The sequence below is a fragment of the Pelophylax lessonae genome (genome assembly GCF_965119305.1).
Source record: "Pelophylax lessonae genome assembly, chromosome: 1".
Classification (NCBI taxonomy): Eukaryota; Metazoa; Chordata; class Amphibia; order Anura; family Ranidae; genus Pelophylax; species Pelophylax lessonae.
Window position 1 is genome coordinate 595185799 of NC_138768.1, and position 23567 is coordinate 595209365.

Below are 23567 nucleotides of genomic sequence, written 5' to 3' on the forward strand. Positions count from 1 at the left end.
CTATTCAGGGTCACTGGACAGTACATTGTCAATCAAATATAGTAAATGATCCACAGCAGTCACATGTGGAAGCATCCAACAGCACATATTGCAAGCCATCTTTCCTAGCTTAGTCTCTCTCCACTCTGGGTCATTAGTACTCACTTAGAGGTTCTAGTTCATCGTAGGTTGTCTTTGTCCCCTCACAGGTAGTCCCACTGAGTAAAGGATCATTGTTGACACCTCTAGCATGGGTACACCTCTCCTGGGTCCTCCAGGGCAATAGCCTCACTCCAGGATTCACTTAGCTTGGCCTAAAAGGCATTTTGCAACCTACCCTAGCTTCCACCACCATAAAGGTCAGGATATCTACAGCAGGCTCTTTTGGGGGCAGGCTACCTCTCTCTGTCCTTCTGCCCTGTCCAGGGTCTCCACTTGTGGACTACATCTGCCTTATGCTCTGTAGCTCCCATGCCCCAACTGCACTAGGGCTTCTCCCAACCTGGCTTATACAGTATATCCGCACTGACTCACCCATGACATCCCTACAGAAGGGCTGTAACAGCACTATTCTGGGACAGAGCCACTTAGTGTCAGAGAAGCTAACTGCACCTGCTTACATGCTCCATCTGCCAAGCGTGATGGCGTTCACAAGCTAAGTTCCTGCTAACATGTTTTATCACAAGGGACATCATTAGGGGCTCTTGTGCCGAAACACATCAGCAGATCTTAGCTTACTGCAGTCCTGCTGGACAAAGTGGAGCAGACCTTTCATGTCTGTCTCATTGCTTGCATATGAGTATTCTGTTAAATAATTGTAGTGGTTTTAAATGGAATTATGCTATGTAGTTTATTAGTTTTTCCTCCATGATCCTTGTTGCATACACCTAATGCTGAGGTGAAAGCAGGCCTTGTTGGATTGATAGCAAGCCATCTGGCCTCTGATCCAGTGGCATCAATATTTTATATATGCGTTTATGACCTCAGGATGTAGGGGTCATGTCTCTCTGGTAAGAAGTTTATAAGTACACTGGTGGTGGAACACAGAAGTTGGCACAAGCATGGAGTGTTTCTCTGCAGAATATACTACACTGCATATATACTGAATGTGAAATGAATGTACAAGAAAATAAGGGCCACAAGTACTAAGATGTTGGCAGAACACAGCTTCTGAAAACATGTAGAAACCTAAAAAGCATTTTGCCAATGGACTTCAGTGAGTTGCCAAAAAAAATTGATGACAAATTTCTTAAAAGATAGATTTATTCCATATTGGGTTAGCACCGGACATATTGGATAATACATATGTCATAATACAATGGACAAGATACACATATATTGACAAAAATTAGTTGGATGTATACAATAATACCAATACACACATTGGACTGAAATCTCTATGCGTTTCGAGGAACAGAGCCCACTTCTTAACAAGACAGCCAACATGAATGTATCTGTGGAGAGACCATGTCAGAAAAAAAGAACAAAAATATATAATAAACATATGTATGTGTATATATATATATAGGACCACTGTGGATAGTGATTGTTCACTTCCTCAGTGAATATCAACCAAAAAAAGCCAAAACGCAAAAAACGCAATCCAAAGGGTAGATACATAAAGGATAAAAAAGGCGTGGGAATACAGGGTAAGCTCTTACACAGGGTAAGCTCTGTCTGGGAGCTGAAACTTGAGCAGGCAACAGACTGAGGCAGACAAGGAGGCCAAGAGGAGAAGGACCCTATAAAGTATAAATAAAAATAATGATAGTGAAGATAAAGTGAAAGGGTAAAATAAAGAAGGAAGGTAATTAAGGTGCAAAAAAACAAACAAACAAAAGAAAACCTGATTACAACTCAGATCAAAGGTAATGAATAGTTAATTAAGTAAATAAGTAAGCTTAATTGTGTTTTTTGCATCTTTGCTTTGTCTGGTTGAAATGTAACTGATATTCAATGAGGAAGTGAACAATCACTATCCATTGTGGTCCTATATACAATATATACATACATAAGTTTAGTATATATTTTTGTTCTTTTTCTCTGACATGGTCTCTCCACAGATACAATAATTTTGGCTGTCTCCTGAGGAAGAGGGCGCTGTTCCACGAAACGCATTGAGATTTCAATGTGCACCCAGTTGAGTGCATTTGCAATATTCTATTCATCCAATTAATTTTGGTCAACATACTGTATGTGTATCTTATCCATTTTATTATGACATATGTATTGTCCAATATGTCAAGTTTTAATCTTAATATGGAATAAATGTTGTACTTTTTAATGTCCTATGGGCAAAATTATTTTCAGGTTTCTACTGTGTATATACTGAATGTGGACTTTAGTCACAGTATTTGGCACATTTGTGCGTTAATGTATGTTGTTTTTTTTTTTTTAACAAACAAGGAGTGCTTTATTGAAAAAAACATGTGTACAGAAAACAGGTCAGAAATAAACAGTCAACATAATACATGTGCGATTCGACATACCACAAAATCTCAGTATCATATAGCAACTAAACCGAAAAATGGCAAGAGGCACAGATCTAAGAGTCACGGAATACAAGGGGGGGGGGGGGGGAAAGGCGGGGGGGGGGGGGAAATGGACATAAGAAGAAAAAAAAGAAAGAAATAAAAAAAAAAAAAGGGGGGGGGGAGAAGGGACAAAAAAAGAGGGTAGGGGGGGGGAGGGACAGAGCAGGCAACATCAATCCGCAGTCCATGGCGCCCAGACCTTATCATATTTCCAAGGGCATCCCCTATTCATATACGTTAGCTTGTACAAGGGCAAGTCCGCATCCACCAGTTTAAGCCAAAACGGCACATCCGGAGGAGACGGAGTCGACCAGCGGAGGAGTATACCCTTCTTTGCATAGAAAAGAAGAAACGAGATGAGGAGCTTGGAGTGGTGAGAGCGCTGATCATCCTCATGAATACCCAGGAGTGCGAGTTCGGGGGAGGGCAGGAGAGTCAAACCCAGCTTGGCATTAATAGCCCCGAAAACTGCCGACCAGTAACTAGCAATCACAGGACAGTCCCAAAACATATGAAGGTAGGACCCCGGGTGGGAGCGACAGCGCTGGCACGTGGCCTCCCTGTCAGGATAGATACGATGCAACCTCTCAGGAGTGTAATACACTCTATGCAGAAATTTTACCTGAATCAATTTGTCACGGGAGGGGATAACCAACTTAGGACCCGCTTCTAGGCATTCCTCCCAGCCCTCCCTGTCCAACGAGGGGAGATCAGACTGCCACCGGCTCTAGAGGCGTTCAAGTTTGGGAGACTCAGAACCCAGGAGAGAGGCATAGAGGGTAGACAAGGGTTTTAACAAGTCCCCAGGGGCCAAGATCTTTTCGATGGGATCGGGCTGGAGGAGAGGAGGCACCCTGAATTGTGATCGGAGGTCCGGGGAGTCCCGCCCCGCAGCATGCAGCCGATCCAGGCCAGGGGAGAGCACCAGGTTAAAATCCCCCAACAGCAGAATATTAGGAGTGTCAAATTGCAAAAGCGTCTCCATAAGGGAGTAGAGAAGTTGGACGGAGGCAGGGGGGGGTAAATACAGCCCCACTAGTACTAAGGGAACATCATAGATCCTAGCATGAATCACCACATACCTACCACTTGGGTCAGTTTTAACCTCCAGGACATGGAAGGGAAGGGACTTACGTACCAAAATACTAACCCCTCTAGCATAGGATGAGTAGGTTGCATGGTATTGGGGTCCCACCCAGGGTCTACCAAGGCTGCGCACCCTCGAACCGTGTAAGTGTGTCTCCTGCAATACACAAATATGAGGAGAATGCTGCTGCAGAAACCGAAAAACCAGAGATCTCTTAACAGCAGCATTGAGCCCCCTAACATTCCACGAAATAACCTTTATAGAGGACATCGCATGGTCAAAACATTATGTGGAAGTGGCGGTGCCCGGCCCCAGGCGGTCCCCCCAGCAGAGAGACAAGCTCCCCGCCACGGAGACCCCCCGCCGACGGACACCCCCACCGGATAGATCACCACACACATGCATACAGCCAACATCTCCCACCACCTGCAAATCCGTACAGTAGCACTCCCAACATAAGTAAACAAAAGAAAAAGAAAAAAACAAAAGCAACAAACCCCCAAAACTTGCATAGGACACAAAAATAGCCCCCCACCCCCCACCCCGCAACACCAACCCAATCTTGGTGAGCATAGTTCCCCAAACCGTGCAACCGCACAACCATCGGGAGGGGCGATCACCATATGAGATCTTTCCCGAAGGAGCAGCGGTCCATGCAGCAGAGATGCTGAAAAAGTAGGATCACCAGTCAAGTCAGCAGCAAAGTCCCCCCGCCAAAATGTACCAGTACCAAAAATGGGGAGAGACCACCCCTCCATCCCGCTCAAGGGTGCAGAAGAAGGCCCAGGATAAGATAAAACATAAAAAAAGGGGGGAAAAAAAATAATAACCCAATAGTCCACGCAGGGTCCTGTACAGAAAAATGTTCCAGCAATTCAGGTGTAGCCAGACATTCCAACCCCGAGACAGCAAACGTACTGGGGTACCGCAGCAGGAGCCAGACAGGAACGCATAGGATAGGAACAAATAGCAGCAGCACAGTCTCCTGGAGTCCCAGGGGCACACACTTAGAGAAACATTGCAAACAACCGTAGGTAAGAACTCTTTTCCCTCCCCAAGGTCCAAATGGCAGGACTCTCAGGGAGAACCACAGGGCTGATCATCCAGGACAGCACCAGAGGCCATCAACGCTGCGGTGGCAGGGTATCCATCCAGGCAGACACATCCGAAGGGTTCACAAAGAAACGGACCGCCTCCCCATCTTGGACTCGGAGGCGAGCGGGAAACAGCACACTATATTTGATGCCACGGGTCCGGAGAGCGGCTTTAACAGAGTCAAAGGATTTCCGGAGCTTCTGAGTCTCAACGGAGTAGTCCGGGAAGATGAGGAGCTTGGTATTCTGGTAGGATAAGGCCCCCTTCAGTCTAGCAGCCCGGATCACCTCATCCCTGTCCCGGAAATTAAGCAGGCGCAGGATCAGTGTGCGAGGGGGCGCCCCGGGGGGGCACGGCTTGGGTGGGACACGATGGGCTCTCTCCACAGTATAGAAGGGGGAGAAGCGGGCTTCAGGGAGCAGGGACCGGAACAGTTCCTCAACAAAGAGCGTCGGGTTAGCCCCCTCCACCCCCTCAGGCAGCCCCACAATGCGAAGGTTGTTGCGCCTGTTACGGTTCTCCGCATCCTCCGCCTTATACTCCAGCGCCTTCACCCTGGTCTGCAGGGAGCGGATGGCTCCGGTATGATCCCCAACCAGATCCTCGGTCTGGCCCAGGCGCTGCTCCGCCGTGGACAGGCGCGAACGCAGTTTGTCCATGTCCTGCCGAATGATCCCCACATCCAGCTGCACCGCCTCGATTTTAGAGGTGAGGGCAGACTGGCAGGTAGCAATAGCGGCCATGACATCCTCCAGTCGCAGCTGCGAGGAGGAAGCCTGCATGTCCGGATCAGTCTGTGACGCCATATTGGAGCGAGGGAGCAGCCTTCCCGCCACTGACCTGCTTGGAGCCGTCGGGGGAGAATCCTCCAAAATGGTCGGAAACTTCAACTTTTTTCCCCTCCCCGTGGTCCCCGCAGACCTCCGGCGCATGGATGGTGGGACAGTACCGGTCCGGGAGCTGCAGGAGAAGAATAGCCGGCAGAAGGGACAGAAGGTTCAGCAGAGCTCCGGCAAGTGCAACCGCTCAGGTCTCCATCTTGGCCACGCCCCCCAATGTATGTTGTTAGTTATTTACAGTTTTTGTATCTTGATTCAAACGGTGTAGTGATACACTGAAATGCACACTTTGATGTAAAAAATATTTTTTTAAAGGTGTAGCGCAACAGTTTTCTATTTTGTTTTTTTGTCTTTGTATTTGGACAAGTTAAGTGCAGCACCCCCTATTGTGATTACATGGATCATTTCTTTCTTTTTTGCATGTTCCATGCAAAGTTTTACATTCATTACATACCCCTGACCAACGTGCCCTTTATATTAACAGTTGCATTACATACTTCTGTCCCCTGGACTCTTCATGCAATACATTACATACTCCTGACCAATGTGTTCATTGTCTCATTAGTTGCTGAATGCCATATAGTCCCCAATTATTTTAATGATGTTTTTTTTAAGGTAAGCTTGGAAGAAGTAGCATCTCTGTATTTTGTGTGTAGAAAAGAATATGTAATGGAAATGTTTTACTTTTTAAAAATCATTGTGCTGAGGTTATATGTGTCTGTGGAGCTCTCACTTGTGGCGCAGTAATCAAAGCACATTTTGTGGGTACAAGTACTGTGGCATAAGTGTGCTGACAATACAATTAGTAGGCACATGTTTGATTTAGCCATACCCCTTTAAGCCCCTCCCACTGTTGGCACAGTTTGACTTTACACCCCAATTGCTGCAGCGTGCTAAGCGCACCACACCTTGGGATGTCCAAGGGTGCCTCAGGTCTTTCACACTCCTAGCATTGCCTCATATCCTTCTGAGATGGTAAAGAGGGACAACCCAAAGGGCTTAGTTCGTACACTAAAATGGGAATCTTTATTTTCAAATATGCAACAATTATTTTCAAACTTTTTGAAAAAAAAAAAAAAAAACAATTATTTTCAGCCAATGAAAGTACAATGAAATTTGAAATTTGAGGTCAAATTGCTAAATAAAAGATCTCTATCCTTGTGTTAATGTTTTGTAAATTGAGCCTAATGAATTTAGGCAGAGGACACACCATACCATGTTCCTATAGTTTCATTAAGATTTAATATGAAGACAATTGCTTAAACCCAAGTGATTTTTTTTCCAGTATTGACCCCTGGCCTCCCCCCCCCTTATATCTGAGTCCTCACTCGATCCAGCGCTGTGCCTGTTGCAGTGGCTCACCCCGCTCTCATAGGCTTTGCTGAGGCCAATGGCTCCCGCTGCTGTCTGTCAAATCCTGTTAGAGGGAGCAGGGGGACGGGGCCGAGCTGGCAACGGGGCTCAGGATCAAGCCCGCAGGTATGTCACCATAGAAAGCAGCTTTCTATTGTGGCACACTTAGAAGAGGAGGAACCAGGAGCGCGGGGCAGCAGAATAGAGTATTTGGGCCACTCTGTGACTGGTAAGTATAACATGTATGTTATTTAAAAAAAAAAACTTTACAATCACTTTAAAATAGAAGAAGAAAATTAGCTTCAAAAGAGGAACAGTTGGGATATATGCTAGGCTAGACTTCAAGGACTGTCCTTGGCTTTTTGTATATCCCTTGAAATGTTTGTTATAGACATTAAAACTATATATATATATATATATATATATATATATATATATATATACTGTGTGTGTGTATATATATATATATATATATATATATATATATATATATATGTGTGTGTGTGTAGCGCTCACCCCCTAAACAGCCTTCTGTTTTGGTCCCTAGCTTCTTTCCCCAGTAAGTGCACTCAGGGTCATTGATTAGGGGGTACTAGGGTCCTCCTGGGGCCTCCTAGGGCCTGGGCCAGCAGGGGAGACCAGGCTGCAGGGTGAATCAGATGTGGGCAGGGAGGGTGATCGGTGCAGCGGGGGGATTTTGTATATGTCTCTCTCTGCAGCAGCTGAAAGCTGGCTTCTTCTCCTCTCCCTCCCACAGGCTTTCAGCTGCTGCAGAGAGAGCCATACAGGGGATCAGTTCCAGTAACAGCCCCACCCTCCCTGTGTACCATAAGTTTCCCCCTGATGCCCAGGACCCCCTGTGTGCCTCCATCCCCACAGTGCTGCTGGCTTCCCTTCTCTCCTTCCCGCCGGCAGCTGCAGGCACACAATAGGATTCTTCAGGATGGAGAGTGGGGGAAGGGTGTAATAAATACACGTATATCATATTTACCGACCCCTTCCTTTCCCAAACGAGCACAATGAGTGATCGGTACTGATCACTCACTGTGTTCATTCATAACTTAAGCATAGTAATCTGTTTATTTTGGGGAGTGGGGCAGTCAGGTTGGCTATATGGGGCCCCGTGGTTTCTAACAGCAGCCCTGAGCCCAGATTTTACACTCGCCAGTTTTAGTAAATCAAACCCTAGATGTCTGAGGTTTAAATCAGGCAAGTTCCACCTTCATATTTCCTAATGAAGCTCTAATCTTCCGGCACCTAATCTGAAACAGTGGATTCTAATTCTATGGAGTTTAAGTGGTTGTAAATGTTGGGGTGTACTTACTTTTTCTATAGCTAAAAACTAAAGGATAAGTTCACCTTTGAGAACATGCTACATGTTCCACTCATTTTTAAGGTGAAACATGTAACATGTTCTTGATCCTGCAGACGCTCCCTGCACTCCTTGTGACAGCAGGCCGGGGATCTTCTTCCCATACCTACTGTCACTATGTGAAATAATGAACCAAAAGTACTGACAGCCTTTGCCGTTGTCAGCTTGTGCTTCTCAACTAACTACCAGGGTGCTGTTGAGTGTTCAAGTAGTGTATTCCTATCTTTGTGAAACTGCCTGCCTGTATGATGGCTTACACTGACAGTCTGTAGGAGTCCTGCATTGCAATGATTTCCAGACTCCTACAAAAAATTAGTAAATGCATTATTTTTTACCTGCAGAAAAATGTGCATTTGTTTATTTTTTTTATTTTTTTTAAAGCAAACTTATCCTTTAAAACAAGAGGGCTGCCTTATAGACCAGTTGTGAATTATGACTATCAGGATTACAGATATGTTATTATGATGTTAGATGATACATGAAACAGTGTATGACCAGGGCTTTTTTTTCAGCTGGAACGCAGTTCAAGCACCTCTTCCACTGAATGTATGTAATTTCAAGGGGTACTGGGGTGTGCTGCAGGGTCTTTTGATGCTGGGGGGTCTATTGTCGCTGGAGGTAATCTATTTTTTGCAAGTGGGTATATTGTTGTTGGAAAGGTCTATTGTTGCTGGTTGGGGATCTGTTGTTGCTTGGGGTGGGTCTCATGTTGCTGGTGGTCCATTATTTCTAGGGGGTCTATTGTTGCTGGCTGCAGGGGGGTCTATTTTACTGTTTTTCTTGTTATAATTAACAAATTCCATACAAATGACTTAGCATCACAAATGATGCTTGGTTCTGTATTCCCTAATAAGGGTAGTATTGGGAGGTGGGTAGGTGGTGGAACCAAGGGACGGTGCTTGAAGGTGGGTTGGGGCAGAGACAAGGGGTGACTTTGATAGGGGGGGTTCCTGCACTTATTCTCTGAGAAAAAAAACCCTGTGTATGACAATAATGATACAAGATCTTTTGAAATTCTACCACCTTAAGTTGTGAGCTAAATTGGATTTTCTCAAATCGAGAATTGGGGTGCTTATTCCTGTGTTCAAAACATTTACTTAAAATATATGAAGCATCTAGTTCAAAGAATGTCAGAGTAACTGAGGCCTGGAAGCTTTTTCATAAAAAAATTGCTCTACTAAAGATATAAGGGGCGTGGCTTAGCGTCTGACCAGAATGGCCACGTAAACGCTGAGCTCCCAGACCGAGGTAGGAGAAAGCCCCGGAATCTGCTTAGCCATCAGCACTGATAGCCCCGCAAGGCATGGGAAAGTCGTCCGCACATACCTCGCCCTCCCTCTCCTACTCCCCGCGTGACTCAACGATGCAGGCCACCTGCAGTATACCGGATCTCTTCCGGCAGCCGTCACGCGAGGCTCCGGCTTCATCTCGGGCCTACGCAGATGCCGCACAAGGAGCTACTGCTGCAAATTCTGTTGTTGTGCACTCTGCTGAGAAGGGAACTGATCACCCCACGCAACAGCCTCTGACTCCCCAGCCTCCCCCTTCCCACCATCCCCTCATATTCAGGATCTCAGAACGGTAGCAGATGATACAAAAGCTACACTAGCCACTGCCATAGCTGATCTCAAAAGAGAGGTACAGAACATCACAATAAGGATTGAAGAGGTGGAAGAGAAAACCAATGCTCAGGAGGAATCTATCCAGCTTCTCCATACCACGTCAAGAACACAGTCCACACAGATGAGAGACCTCCAGAGATAGATGGAAGACTTGGATAGTCGTGGTCACCGCCATAATCTCAGGATAAGGGGCCTTCCTGAAGCAATAGTGTCATGCCTCCAGCATAAGAAGATAATTAATGTTAGTGGAACTTGCAATACCAATATTGTCCACAAGATGCCACTGTGACATAGACTGTTTTTGGACAGTACTTTATGGTATCTCTTGCTCTCTATTACTGAGTATTAGTTCCACCCCTCTCTGAGAAAATCTCCATTTTAGACTTACCTCATGGACAAGCAGACAACATCTGAGGTTGCTGTGGAAGATTCCTGAACCCTCTTGGAAGCATCGCTGGTATGCCTCAGAACTGTTAGCTGCATACAGTGCATGTTTATGCTTGTTAATGTTTGTATACTGATTGTATGCTTTGTCTGTTTATTTACAGTTTCACCATATTCACAATCCTATTTGCATATCCATCTGACTTGTAACCTGTTTCTTGTGACCACCATTCTTTCACTGGAATAAAGCTTTAAGTTACAAAAGGACTGGTTATTATAGGATTGAAGGTTTAGCTGTATGTTGAGCTTCACACACCTGGGGCATACGTATAGTGAGAACAGAACAACTAGAGCCTGCTCAAATTTCACAGTCAACCTTAACCATCTATAACGACATCCTGGGCAGACCCCCAGAAACTCCGATAGAATTCAAACGCATACACAGGGCATTGCGGCCCAGAGCCAGAGACACTGACCCACCTAGGGACATAATATGTTGCATAGTCAACTTTAAAATCAAGGAAGACATCCTCAGAAAAGCTATAGATCGCCGTAATATCCTATACCATGGCACTGAAGTTAAAATCTTCCAGGATCTCTCGCCGATAACACTTCAACAAAGAAGGGATTTGCGCCCCCTGCTGGATCTTCTACGCAGTAGAGACATACAATACCGCTGGAAATTTCCCTTCTGCTTGTCTGCATCTTCTCAGGGTCGCACTGCCAACCTCCGTGTCCCTGAAGACCTGACCTCCTTCTGCAATACCCTCAACATACCCTGCATCGACATTCCTGACTGGTACAGAAGCTTCCGCCCCCCTCACCTGGGGAGAGCCACATCCATGGATACCATACCTGAGAGAGTTGATTTCCATATCAGGCATCAGAGATCCACCTCTCCTAGTCGCTCCTCATCTACAAACCCCAGAATTAACAGAAATGGAAGCCCTACAGCTTCACCTGCCCACAGGAGACTTCGCCAGGACAGAACAGATTTCCCTTCTTTGTCCCCCTCTTTTCCCTTCTTTTTTTTTCTTTTTAGGAAACCAAGTCAAGCCAATGGGCCTCCAGATGACAAGACCTCTCCTCTTCGGCACATTGCTCATCCTCAGCTCTATCAAGTACACCGCAAGGACATAACGAGGCAGCTGATTCCTTACTTCCTCAATGCTACCCTTTGACTATGGAAACACCAACCTGGACACCTTCTTGAACTTAATTCCCCAACGGACCTCAGGTGGTAATGTAGAATGCTATTGCTATCCACGCTATGGTCACCCCACTTCTGATCGACTGACTCCCTAAGACCTCATACCACTCTCTGCTTTGTTACCAACTTGCCTCACTTGGAAACCTGCTGGAACTGCACTATCGACACCCCCTGAAAAGATTGACCCACGCTCTGTCTCTAATACTCCCCGTGGGTTTAACAACTGTTGTGCATCTTCCCTCCTATCTAAACCCAGAAGGAGACAGATAGGACATCTTTCGGAAGTCTCCTGCACAATAGATGCCACCCGTTCTGATGCATGATAAATATGTAAATTGATATTTGATGCGTATTGTTGGGAGGGGACCGGCTTCCTGGGACTCCATGGCCCCTCATAAAATTCACCTTTCAACTAGCTATTCCCCCTTCTCCCTATGTCCTATATACAATTTGATATAAACCCTACTCATGAATGCCATCTTGAGAAACCGGCCCTCCCATATTATTGTTGGCGTATCCCTCAGATGTTAGTAGGGGTTGGGGAGACCCCATGGAGCCGGTCCTCATCTTTTATTGACTCACTAGTATCCTAAATACTGCACCCGTTTATTCAAATTGGTCATATGATTAGAACTTGATCCCAATGCCCCTCACTCTACCCGAATATAGACCGGGAATAGATTACAGTCGTTCAACGTTACACATTTAGGATACCCATAGCCTAGCTAGCTAGACACCTGTTGTACGATTTCCCCTATTGTGGGACCCAAAATGCAGGTCCACTAAAGCCCCGTACACACGTACCGATTGTCGGCCGTAAATATTCGGCCGACGACCGATCGGCCGATTGTAGGCTTGTTAGTATGATGCTTCCGACAGCCGACAGCGCATTTTCGGCCGAACAGAATCTGTCGTGCAGGCATTAAAATTTTTGTTGGCCAACACCAGAACGGCCGATTGTTCGCCAGTCAGTACAGATTTCGGCCGACAGACAGCAGATTTGCAAGACTGGACATGCTCAGAAAAGAAAAAAGACAAGGAAAGTTAACCATCACATGACATCACTTCTGCAGTCGGCTGTTGTTGGCCGACAAAATTCGTGTGCAGTCTTTTGCAGTTTTCAACAGACACGACAGCCCTGGACAAAAGACGGCCGATCGTTCGGCCGACGATCAGTACGTGTGTACGGGGCTTTACTCTGAACCCTTGAGACATAATACCTCGCCAACTCTGACTCAATATGCTACAATCCCCCCTCCCCCCCTCCAGCTCTATTGCATTCAAAGAAAGCTCAAATGTATTCCAAATGACCCCTTATGCTTTCAAAATGCAAAACATTACTGGCCCCATACCAACTCCTACCCTGGTGTCATCTCGCTGGATTCTGTTAGCTAGTTGATTCCTTCTTCCCCTATCCATCTATATTTACAGAGGTATATCTAACCGTATGGTCTACTGTTGTTAAATCAATGGCTACCCTAAATACATACTGCTTAATGCCTTTATGTTTGTTCACCTTGGATATTATTGTTCCCAACAATTGTCCCATTGCCGACACAACTCCCGCACTACCTTAGACGGCCATAAAACATTGCTCTCTATTAATCTCCTCCTCTACTCCGGGAATACCATCCCTTCCTTTCCTAGTCAGATGCCACCCTCACCTCCACGAAATGGGACCTGCAATCGCTGTTCCTTAGTCGACCCCTACCTGTCCCCTAGCTTCGGACTGTAAACCCCTCCCTTCCTTACCCAACCCCCTCTTCCCTCCACACCTCTTCTCTCTTCCCCCTTACCCCCTAGAGACCCCCCTCTTTCCTCTCCTCTTCTCTTTTCTTTCTTTCTTGTCCCTTTTTCTCCCAGTCCCTGCCCCTCCTTCTTAATATCTTGAGATCACACCCAGAGCCTTATCAACATCATTAATCATGCCTTCTATGATGCAGCCTCGTCCTAAAAACAACTCCACTCCACTTAAAGTGGTCTCCCTGAATGTTAAAGGGCTAAACATCCCAGAGAAACGTAGCCAGGTGCTTGACCTGATGCACAAACTGAAAGCCGGCATTGTTTATTTACAAGAGACGCACTTTCGTACACGTGACACACCCAAGATGTCAAACCAATTCTACCCGACTGCATAAAACGCCACTAATCCATTGGCGAAAACCAAAGCCGCTACGATCCTTATATCCAAGCATGTAAATTGGCAACTTCATGACTCTGTCATAGATCCGGAAGGCAGGTATGTCTTTTTGAAAGGACAAATCGCACATAAGCCAATCACACTGGCAAATATATACATCCCTAACTCTGCCCAAGTTTCCTTTTTCAGGAAGATAGCATACGCACTAGTGGACTTTCAAACAGGCATAACCATCCTGGGAGGGGATTTTAACGTTGCGCTATGCCCACTCCTTGACACCTCTTACGAGACACCCTCCCTCCCTTATAGAGCCTTGAAACAGATCAAATTGCAACTCCAAAACTTACTCCTTCACTACTCTTGGCAAACTCTTTTCCCTTCTGACAAGGATTATACATTTTTCTCTCCCCCCCATAACAGATACTCAAGGATCGACTACCTTTTTCTTTCTCAAAAGGACCTACCTCTCCTAAGAGGAGCAACGATCAAACCAATGCTCCTTTCAGATCATCACCCTATTTCGCTGACACTGTCCCTTCCAGTTAAGAACACGCAATCAAAGTTCTGGAGACTAGATTCCTCCCTCTTAACCTCAGACCCCGTCATACAATTGATTCACAAAGAAATTTCAGACTTCTTCACTGACAATGACACACAGGATACAACACCCATCAATCTCTGGGAAACTCGCAAATGTGTTCTGAGAGCGAAATTAATATCTCTCAAAGCGGCCAAACAAAAAATACAACAAGCCAAAACCCGAAAACTTATACAGAAAATCAAAGGCCTTGAAAAAACCCACAAACGCACGCAGGCACAACACACTCATCAAGAACTCGTACGACACAGACAACTTCTACTAGACTAACTAAACATCAAAACCAGGCGCAAATTCATTCTGCAACAAAAACTATGTTACGAATTCGGAAACAAGAGCAGTAAATACCTTGCCAGGGCCCTTCAAGAAAAAAAGAGCCAATATATCAGGTCATACCATTAAAGATAGCCAGGGAAAATCTTTTGTCCAGATGGATTCACTGCCCCTTACTACAAATCATTTATTGATATACTATCCAACTCACTCCTGAAGGCATTTAATTCGATGTCCTCTCCCTCCCTTCCCTCACACAGACTGCTTGACGCCCGAATCACGGTTATCCCGAAGGAAGGCAAGGATGCGACTTCCGTCACAAACTACAGGCCAATATCATTGCTCAATGTGGACATAAAATTGTTTGCCAAAATCCTTGCAAATAGACTCCTCCCCATATTGCCAAACATAATAAACAAAGATCAAGTTGGCTTTGCCCGAGAAAATACAACTAAAGCCCTCAATATACATCATTGGAGGACTTCCTCTAAATGGGCGTTTGACAGGCTAGATTTGACATATATGGCTTGTGTCCTACAACAATTGGGAATCCAAGATAAAATGTTTAATTTCAACATGTCCCTCTACTCTACCCCCTCAGCCAGCGTCAGGGTCAACAGCCACCTGTCAAACGCCTTCTCCATCAGCAATGGGACGAGACAAGGCTGTCTGCTTTCCCCCATTCTATTCGTCCTAACTTTAGAACCATTCCTGCGTTCCATAGCAAACAATACAGATATCCGTGGAATACATATCGGAACACATACCTACAAAATAGCAGCATTCGCGGATGACATCCTGCTTTTTCTCTGTAAACCCCTTCTTTCCATACCAACACTGCTACTGGAATTCAAACTTTTTCAAACCATATCCAACTTCAAGATCAATTTTTCAAAGTCCCACGCCCTAAACATATCCCTACCCCACAAAATTGTCATCCAATGTAAGAACAACTTCCCCTTCCAATGGAAAACCGATTCCATTAATTACCTAGGCATCCACCTACCAATCAACCTATCTGAACTTTACAGCAAACACTTTTTACCCACACTCAAAACTATCGCAGAGGATGTGAAAAAATGGAACAAACCATACTTCTCCTGGTTCGGCTGAGCGGCTATACTGAAAATGAACGTACTTCCACGCCTCCTATATTTACTTCAAACAATCCCCATCAAACTCCCCCCCCTCTTTCTTCCAATCCTTTAAAAGCCTCTGCTTACAATTTCTCTGGCATCAAAAACGCCCCAGATTACCATATGACCTATTGATTAAACCCAAAGGAGCTGGAGGCATTGGCCTACCTGATCTAAAAAAATATTACTGGGCCTGCCATCTTACAAGGATAGTAGACTGGTCTCTCCACAAAAACAGCAAAGATTGGATCACCCTGGAAGGCTCTCTTTCTACAATACACATACACTCCCTGGATAACCCCATCCTTTTTTTTTTTTTTTTTTTTTTTTTAAAGGTATTTTATTGGTATTTGCATAAAAAAAAAAAAAAAAAAAAAAACCACACAAACAGTAATTCCAGACCAATGACAACGAATAACAGGTACATCAAATAATAAACGATAGCAGATACAAACCAGGAGTACATACCATCCAAACAGCCATCACAATAAAACAGCAAGGAATGGAATCAACAGAAAAATAACCAACCCAAACCCGCCCCCCCCCTCCCTCCCTACCCAACCATCCGACCATATAGAACCAGAATCTAACAGTAGTACCAGCATAATAGCACATCACACAGGACTAGGCCAATGTCTGACCAACCCCCGTAACATAGGCTCTCCCTGGGGACCGCCCAACTACACCTCCAAGGAGCCTGAGACCGAGTTCACCCATACCAACCAAAGCTTGTTAAATTTTTTGGGGCAACCCCTAGCTAGATAGGTAAGTTTATAAAGAGGTAGAGCGCCATTGACAATAGAGACCCAAGCCTCCACAGAGGGAGGGTCAGGACTCTTCCACCGTAGCGCAATCAATTTTTTGGCATAAAAGAACAAAATTCTAGTCAGTACCCTCTGAGATTGGCCAAGGCTCTCCTCTGACAAGTTGCCCAGGAGGCACCTATCCGGAGAACAAATATTCGGAAGAGCCAATTTCTCCTCCATTAGACGACAGACCCCTTTCCAAAAGACCTGAATCATAGGGCAGGTCCACACCATATGAAAAAAGTCCCCCCTAGGGGCCTGACATCTGGAACATGCAGCAGAAGGGAGCCTACCCATACAGTGTAGTCTATGCGGAGTGTAATAAATCCTGTGCAAATAATTAAGCTGAATCACCCTATCACCTGCCGCAATAATCCCTTCAAACTGGGATTCCAGTAGTTCATCCCACGCCTCCTCCTCCAACTGTGGCAAGTCCCTGCCCCACCTTTCCCTAATTTTGGCCATCCTACCGTCTCTATCCAGACTGATCAGAGCATAATATCTGGAAATAAGCTTACAGTGATCGTCAGCCAAGAGCTCCTTCTCCAGGCGGGCCACGGCCAGGTGCACCCCTCTAAGACCAAATTGTACCGCCACTGCATGCCTAAGTTGCTGGTACAGGAACCAGCAAGAAGAGGGAACCCCCAGCTCCAGCCTCAAGATTGGGAACGACTTGAACTCATGGCCTTCGAACAGTTGATGAGCATACTTCAGATCAAAGGACGCCCACCTTCGGGGAGCAGATAGCTTGTACAATTCAGGGAGACCAGGGTTATACCACAGCGGAGCATTAGGCGAATTATTAAAGGAGGAACCCCCAATACGTTTGTTGCAGATCATTGTAATTTTATATGAAAGCTTCAGAATCTCCGCACCCCCCGACGGATAGGGACCCCTCCGGTATAAGGAATTAAGAAGGGCCTCATAGGAACCCATCACCGCTGCCGCGGTCGTAACCGCAGCATTGGGGAGGTCCGGGAAGAACCAGGCATGTACATGGGTCAATTGGGCCGCCAGATAGTACGCCTGAAGGTCAGGGACCGCCAGCCCGCCAGCAGTAGCAGGGAGCTGCAGAGTCCGGAGTGATATCCTCGCCGGCTTCCCCCCCCAAATAAACGTTAGTAATAGAGACTCTATAACCCTAAAAAGAGACTTGGGTAGGTACACCGGAGCCTGCCAAAATAGATACAGAAAGCGGGGTAAGTATACCATTTTAAAAATATTGACCCTCCCCATCAAATTCAGGGGCAACTTGGTCCACGTGGACAGCGTCAACTTAAGTCTTTGAATCAGCGGAGTAATATTATGGTCCACGTAGGAGCTGACCGGCTGTTGAACCGTCACCCCCAGATATTTAAATGAGGAGACTACCTTAAGCGGATGCGGAGTGTGGATCGTAGGGACAATGGTAGGATCAAATGGAAAAATCACTGATTTGGTCCAGTTGACCCTGAACCCGGAGTATCGGCCAAAATCATTTATCACCTGTAACGCAGCTGTCAGTGAATCAGTACAATCTGCCAGATAGAGCAGCATATCATCAGCATAAAGGGAAGTTTTTTCAACCAGATCCCCTATCCTACAACCCTTTATCCTCCCATCCCCCCTCAGTAGGGCCGCCAAAGGTTCAATGGCCATGGCAAACAGCAGGGGAGACAAAGGGCACCCCTGCCTAGTGCCACGGCCCCCGGAAAACGAGTCAGAAACAACATTGTTAACCCGAATCCGCGCCACTGGTGAGCCATATAATATCTTAACCCATCCTATAAATGTAGGGCCAAAGCCCATCCGAGCAAGGACCGCAAACAGGTAAGGCCATTCCACTGAATCAAACGCCTTATGAGTATCCAAGGACACCACCACCCTAGTGTCCACGGCCTCCGAAGGCATCTGGAGATTCGTGAAGAGTCTGCGCAAATTTATCGCCGTAGAGCGCCCGGGAATGAAGCCGGTTTGGTCCGGGTGGATAAGTTTAGAAATAACCGAGTTCACTCTACGGGACAGCACCTTGGCTAGGATCTTAACATCCACATTAATCAATGAAATAGGACGATATGACTCACAGTGTGTGGGATCCTTGCCCGGCTTTGGAATCAAGACAATAAGGGCCTCCCGGAGAGAGGGAGGGAGCTCACCCGCCTCGAAAGCCTCCCTATACATGTTCAACAGACGCGGAGTGAGGAGTTCCGAATAAGCGCGGTACCACTCAACCGGAAATCCATCAAGGCCCGGAGTTTTATTGGCAGCAAAAGAGGCAACCGCGGCCCCAATCTCTTCAGCAGAAATCGGAGCATCCAGTGCCAACCTGTCCTCCGCTTCCAATTCAGGCAGTTGTACCTGCAGCAAGTATTCGTCCAGCTCCGCCGTGGTATAGGAAACCTGAGAGGTATACAAGGACTCGAAGAAGGCCACAAAAGCCGTCTTGATATCCTCCCTAGATGTGCACAAGTGAGACTCCGCATCATACACAGCAGATATGGCCGTAACAGGGTGTTCAGAGCGGGAAAGATAAGCCAAAATTTTACTATTTTTATCCCCATATTCAAATACACGTTGTTTTTGATAGAGAAGTTTTTTCTGAGTTTTTTCAAGGAGTACCAGGTCTAGTTGTCTCGCACTGTCTCGCCAGAGGGAGTAATTAGAGGAGGAAGGGTTCCGAACATATTCTAGTTCCGCAGCCGTCACCTCCCCCTGCAGAGACTCCACCCGCCAGGCCCTATCCTCTCTCAACTGATGGATAATCCCTGCAACCGTACCCCTCATAGAAGCCTTGAAGGCATCCCAGACAATGTCCCCAGCAGCCGTCTCCGGATTAACCCGCCAGAAGTGGGCAATCTCCTTAGCCGTAGCATTAAAAAAGACCTCCTCCGTTAGCCACAAGGGGCTGAGCCGCCATGTTTGGAGGCCACGTGTCACAGAAAGACCAAATCGCAGCAACACAGGAGAATGGTCCGAAATGGCCCTAGGCAGATAGGAGACAGCCACGAGTCTGGGGAGCAAATCCGGAGACAGCAAACACATATCAATCCTAGACAGAGTTTTATGGGTGGCAGAGTAACAGGAATATTCTTTCCCAAGTGGATTCTTCCAACGCCAGCAGTCCACCAGGTTATACCTGGCTAGAGAAGCTGCTAACGATGAAGGAGGACCATCGTCTCCAGGACACCTGTCTAACCCAGGAGACAGTACAGAGTTGAGGTCCCCAGCCACTATCACTGGCCCCTCCGCCACCTGGAGGAGCTGGGACATCAAGGCGTCCCAGAAACCCATGGTAAACGGAGGGGGGACATAGACAGATACAAAGGTATACACCACCCCATTAACGAGTAACAGCAAAATTACATATCGACCATAAACATCAGTGACCACATGTTTAACCGAGCAACCCAAGGAGCGAGCAACCAAGACAGACACTCCCCTAGCATGAGTAGAAAACGTAGCATGAAAGGTGTACGCCACAAAGGCCCGTTTAAGAGCCATAGTCTTGGAGCCAGTCAAATGAGTCTCTTGCAAAAAAATTATATGCGGTTTGTATTTCTGAATATAAGTAAATACCAAAGCCCTCTTAACACGGTCATTCAGTCCCCTGACGTTCCAGGACAGGAGTGTCAGCGTCTCCTCAGCCATCCGAGCAGATGAGACAACAACAACCCCCGCCAGGGAAGGCAGCGCCCCCACGGGGACCACAGTAGGAGCTCTCCATAAAGGCCTCCGGGAAGTCAGCCAGACAGAGAAGAAGAAAAAAAAAAAGCATACTGGTATAGCACAAAAGTACATAGGTCGGATAACAGTCCCCAAAAAAGAACAAACCCCTCCCTCCCCCCACCCTGTTCATGACCCCAACTGTCACAAACCTACACCCCAAACCAAACCAAAGGTAGAACCGTAGGAAAAGTACACGAATACTCATAGATCAAGTGGACCTCCGGGGCCACAACAAAGTTCACGGATATGTAGCATCCAGCTTGCAGGAGTATAGAAGCCTCAAACACAGGAGTCCATTGGTTCCAGCAGCCGAGAAAAAAAAAATAATAATAATACAAAGATCAGTGCTCATTAATGTCCCAAAAACAACAAGACTGTGGAAAAGGAACCTGGGCAACAAATCTCCCGAAGCAGTAAAGCCTCCCGGCAAGGGAGGAAGCACAGCACAGTAGGTATCGCATGACATTCAGCAAGGGATTAGGCTCTACCCAGCGAATCCATCCATTGGTCAGCATCAGCAGGATCCAGGAAAAAATGCACTTTGCCTCCGTGCACCACTCTTAGCTTCGCAGGATAAAGCATACTATAGGGGAGATGACGGTCCCGGAGCCTTTTCTTCACTCCCATAAAGGCCGCACGCTGTTTTTGCGTAGAAGCAGAGAAGTCAGGGAATATGGTAATAATACTGTTGTTGAATCTCAGATCAGGAAGGTCCCTGGCTCTGCGCAGGGCCGCGTCTCTATCCCTGAAGTGCAGGATACGTGCCAGTAACGGTCTGGGCCTAGCCCCGGGGACAGGGGCCCTGGAGGGGACCCGGTGTGCCCTTTCGATTGCAAAGAGCGGGGAGAAAGTGTCAGGACCCAGGGACCTACGCAGCCAGTCCATCAGGAAATCCACTGCCTGTCCCCCCTCAGCCCCCTCAGGGAATCCTAAAAAGCGGAGGTTGTTACGGCGCAGGCGGTCCTCCATATCGCCCAGCTTTGCAGCCTGCGCCCTCTGCTCATGCTGTAGATCCCAGATGGCAGGAGACATCATCCTCCACAGCGCTAATCCTCTGCTCCGCAGTCGTCACCCTCTGCCTAATTTTACTCACGTCTTCCTTAAGGAGTGAGAAGTCCACACGGAGGGTGTCTATCTGAGACGTCAGGGAGGCCTGGCACCCCTTAATAGCGTCCATGATCTGGCGCAACGTGGGCTCTACCGACCGTCCAGATGACTTGCCACTCGCCCCCCCCGGAAGGCCAGGGGAAGGCGACAGTGCCGGCCACTCACCCCCCTCATCCGACCACGGCAGGAGTGGGCTATTAGAGGCCTCCAGGCCCGGCGACCGCGGGTGGCCGCCATCTTGGGCCTGCTCCGGATGGTCCGAGCTGCAGCCTGCCGGGGACGGGGGCACATCCCTGCCGTATTTTACCATCTCTGCACAGGTCCGGGTGGTTCCAGGAGTAGAAGAGAGGCCGATCCAGGTAAGTATATCGGCGGATGGAGCAGGATTGCTGAAAGGATTAGTCAGTGGCAGCGGAGCTCTCTAGAAACGCTCCTCACATCCCGGAAGTCGGACACGCCCCTACCCCATCCTTTTTACCCCTAGTTCTTAAAAAACATCCACTGATTGGCACCACTCTGTCCTGCTTCTATGCAGACACTCTGCCCTATCCTCCAGTCTGGGACCTTTGACCCACGTAAAGCTTAACCCGGCCTTTGGCCCAGGAATGTCCCATGATTTCCTCGCCGATACCTGGCAAGATCGCCAGTTATGGGTACACCAATTTTATAACAATGGTACCCTAATCGACAGCACCTCTACTAGAACCAACACCAACACATCTCCCATCCCTAGTTGGACATATTTCCAAATACGCCATTTCCTAACCTCCCTAAACCGACACGTTGCCCTTTCTAGGGACCTAACACCTTTTAAACACCTATGCTTGAGCACATCCCCGCAAAGACACCTAATCACCACTACATATAACCTACTGTCTGATACTTCTCTGTTGATGACAAACAAGATCATCTCTGCCTGGGAATCTGATCTTAACCTCACCCTCTCAGAGCATCAATGGGAGAACATCTGTACCATCACTCATAAAAGCTCTTTAAATGTCTCAATCCAAGAAAACTGTTACAAAATGATGAACCGATGGTACAGAACCCCAATACTCCTGAATAAAATCTACCCCGATCTTCCCACGGTCTGCTGGAGATGTCACAAAGCTCCGGGTACACTCTTACATCTATTCTGGTCATGCCCTTTGATACAATCATTCTGGAAACAAGTGCATTAAACAATCTCAAAAATAATAGACACCCAACTGGACTTCTCCCCGGCACAATACTACTCCATCTTTCAGACATCCCAGCACATAGATATTGCAAAACTCTGACTCCACACTTGATCAACGCAGCTAAGATATGCATCCCCTTACATTGGAAATCGCGTACCCCACCTACCATCCCGGAATGGCTGGATAAAATTGACAAGATAGCGAAAATGGAGGAATTAATCTCCATCTCACGCGATATCACCATTAAGTAGGCCTGTCTTTGGGATCCTTGGACGATATTCCGCACTTTCACCATGTACTCAATGCTTACAAGTTAAACTACACCTAATGGTATACACACATCACTCATCTTAAAATACCGCATACAGCTGATACACATACACACATTCCCCCCTCACGCCATCACAGATTACTAAAGAAGAGGAGATGGAAATATTCCATAATCTTCGCACTCAGCTAATATGCAAGGTTCCTCTTGCCCCTACACAAGGGATGAGAGTGAGATGTAACCTACCCTCTCCTCTTCTTTCACTGCGCATCAAAATCGCATTTCTTCTAATACTACTCATGAAGTTACATCTGGTTGATCCACATTCTAGATTGTTAATCCTTCAAACACCTATGGGACAGGGACTGGGACCTAACCCTCTAACACCTACCCATCCTTCCCTTCTCACCCCCCCTACCCTCTTTCCCCCCCTTCTCTCTCTCCTCCTCCCCCGACTACTCCTCCCTTCCCCATACCAAGACATATTACTTTATCACCTCGGGCTAGAGGACAAGTGCCCGACGCCTCTTCCAGTGTGGGGTACAGGTCTCCCCCCCCCCACAATTTCCTTTCATACAGCTACACTAGCCCCTTTTACTTCACGGTAAGCAATAACGCATGCTAGTGCATGACCTCTAACCCCCCCTCCCAACTACTGACTATAGTAATTCTAATCACACCTGATGACAGACCAAGAAGACTTAAACATCTTTCCTTTATGAATAATCACTGCTTATTAAACATCAATGTCAAGTCCTCCTTTCTAGGACTTCCGCAGTTCTGATGTTTCTCCCATTGTTTAGTTCTAAGGCCACGGAAAAATGAACCTATACACATCAGTGGCGGATCCAGGGGGGGCAACGGGTCAATTGCCCCCC

General features: G+C 46.8%; 1 protein-coding gene across 1 annotated transcript in view; it reads right to left on the reverse strand.

Moving 5' to 3' along the window:
- The window catches only part of LOC309548663 (uncharacterized protein), a 138974-nt gene that overhangs the window by 56146 nt on the left and 59261 nt on the right, over nt 1-23567 (reverse strand). The window contains exons 10-11 of the mRNA XM_082248627.1: nt 18632-18862; nt 4791-5655 (exon numbers count right to left, since the gene is read on the reverse strand). Coding sequence (XP_082104753.1) covers nt 4791-5655; nt 18632-18862 — 1096 coding nt within the window. The remainder of the gene's footprint in view (nt 1-4790; nt 5656-18631; nt 18863-23567) is intronic.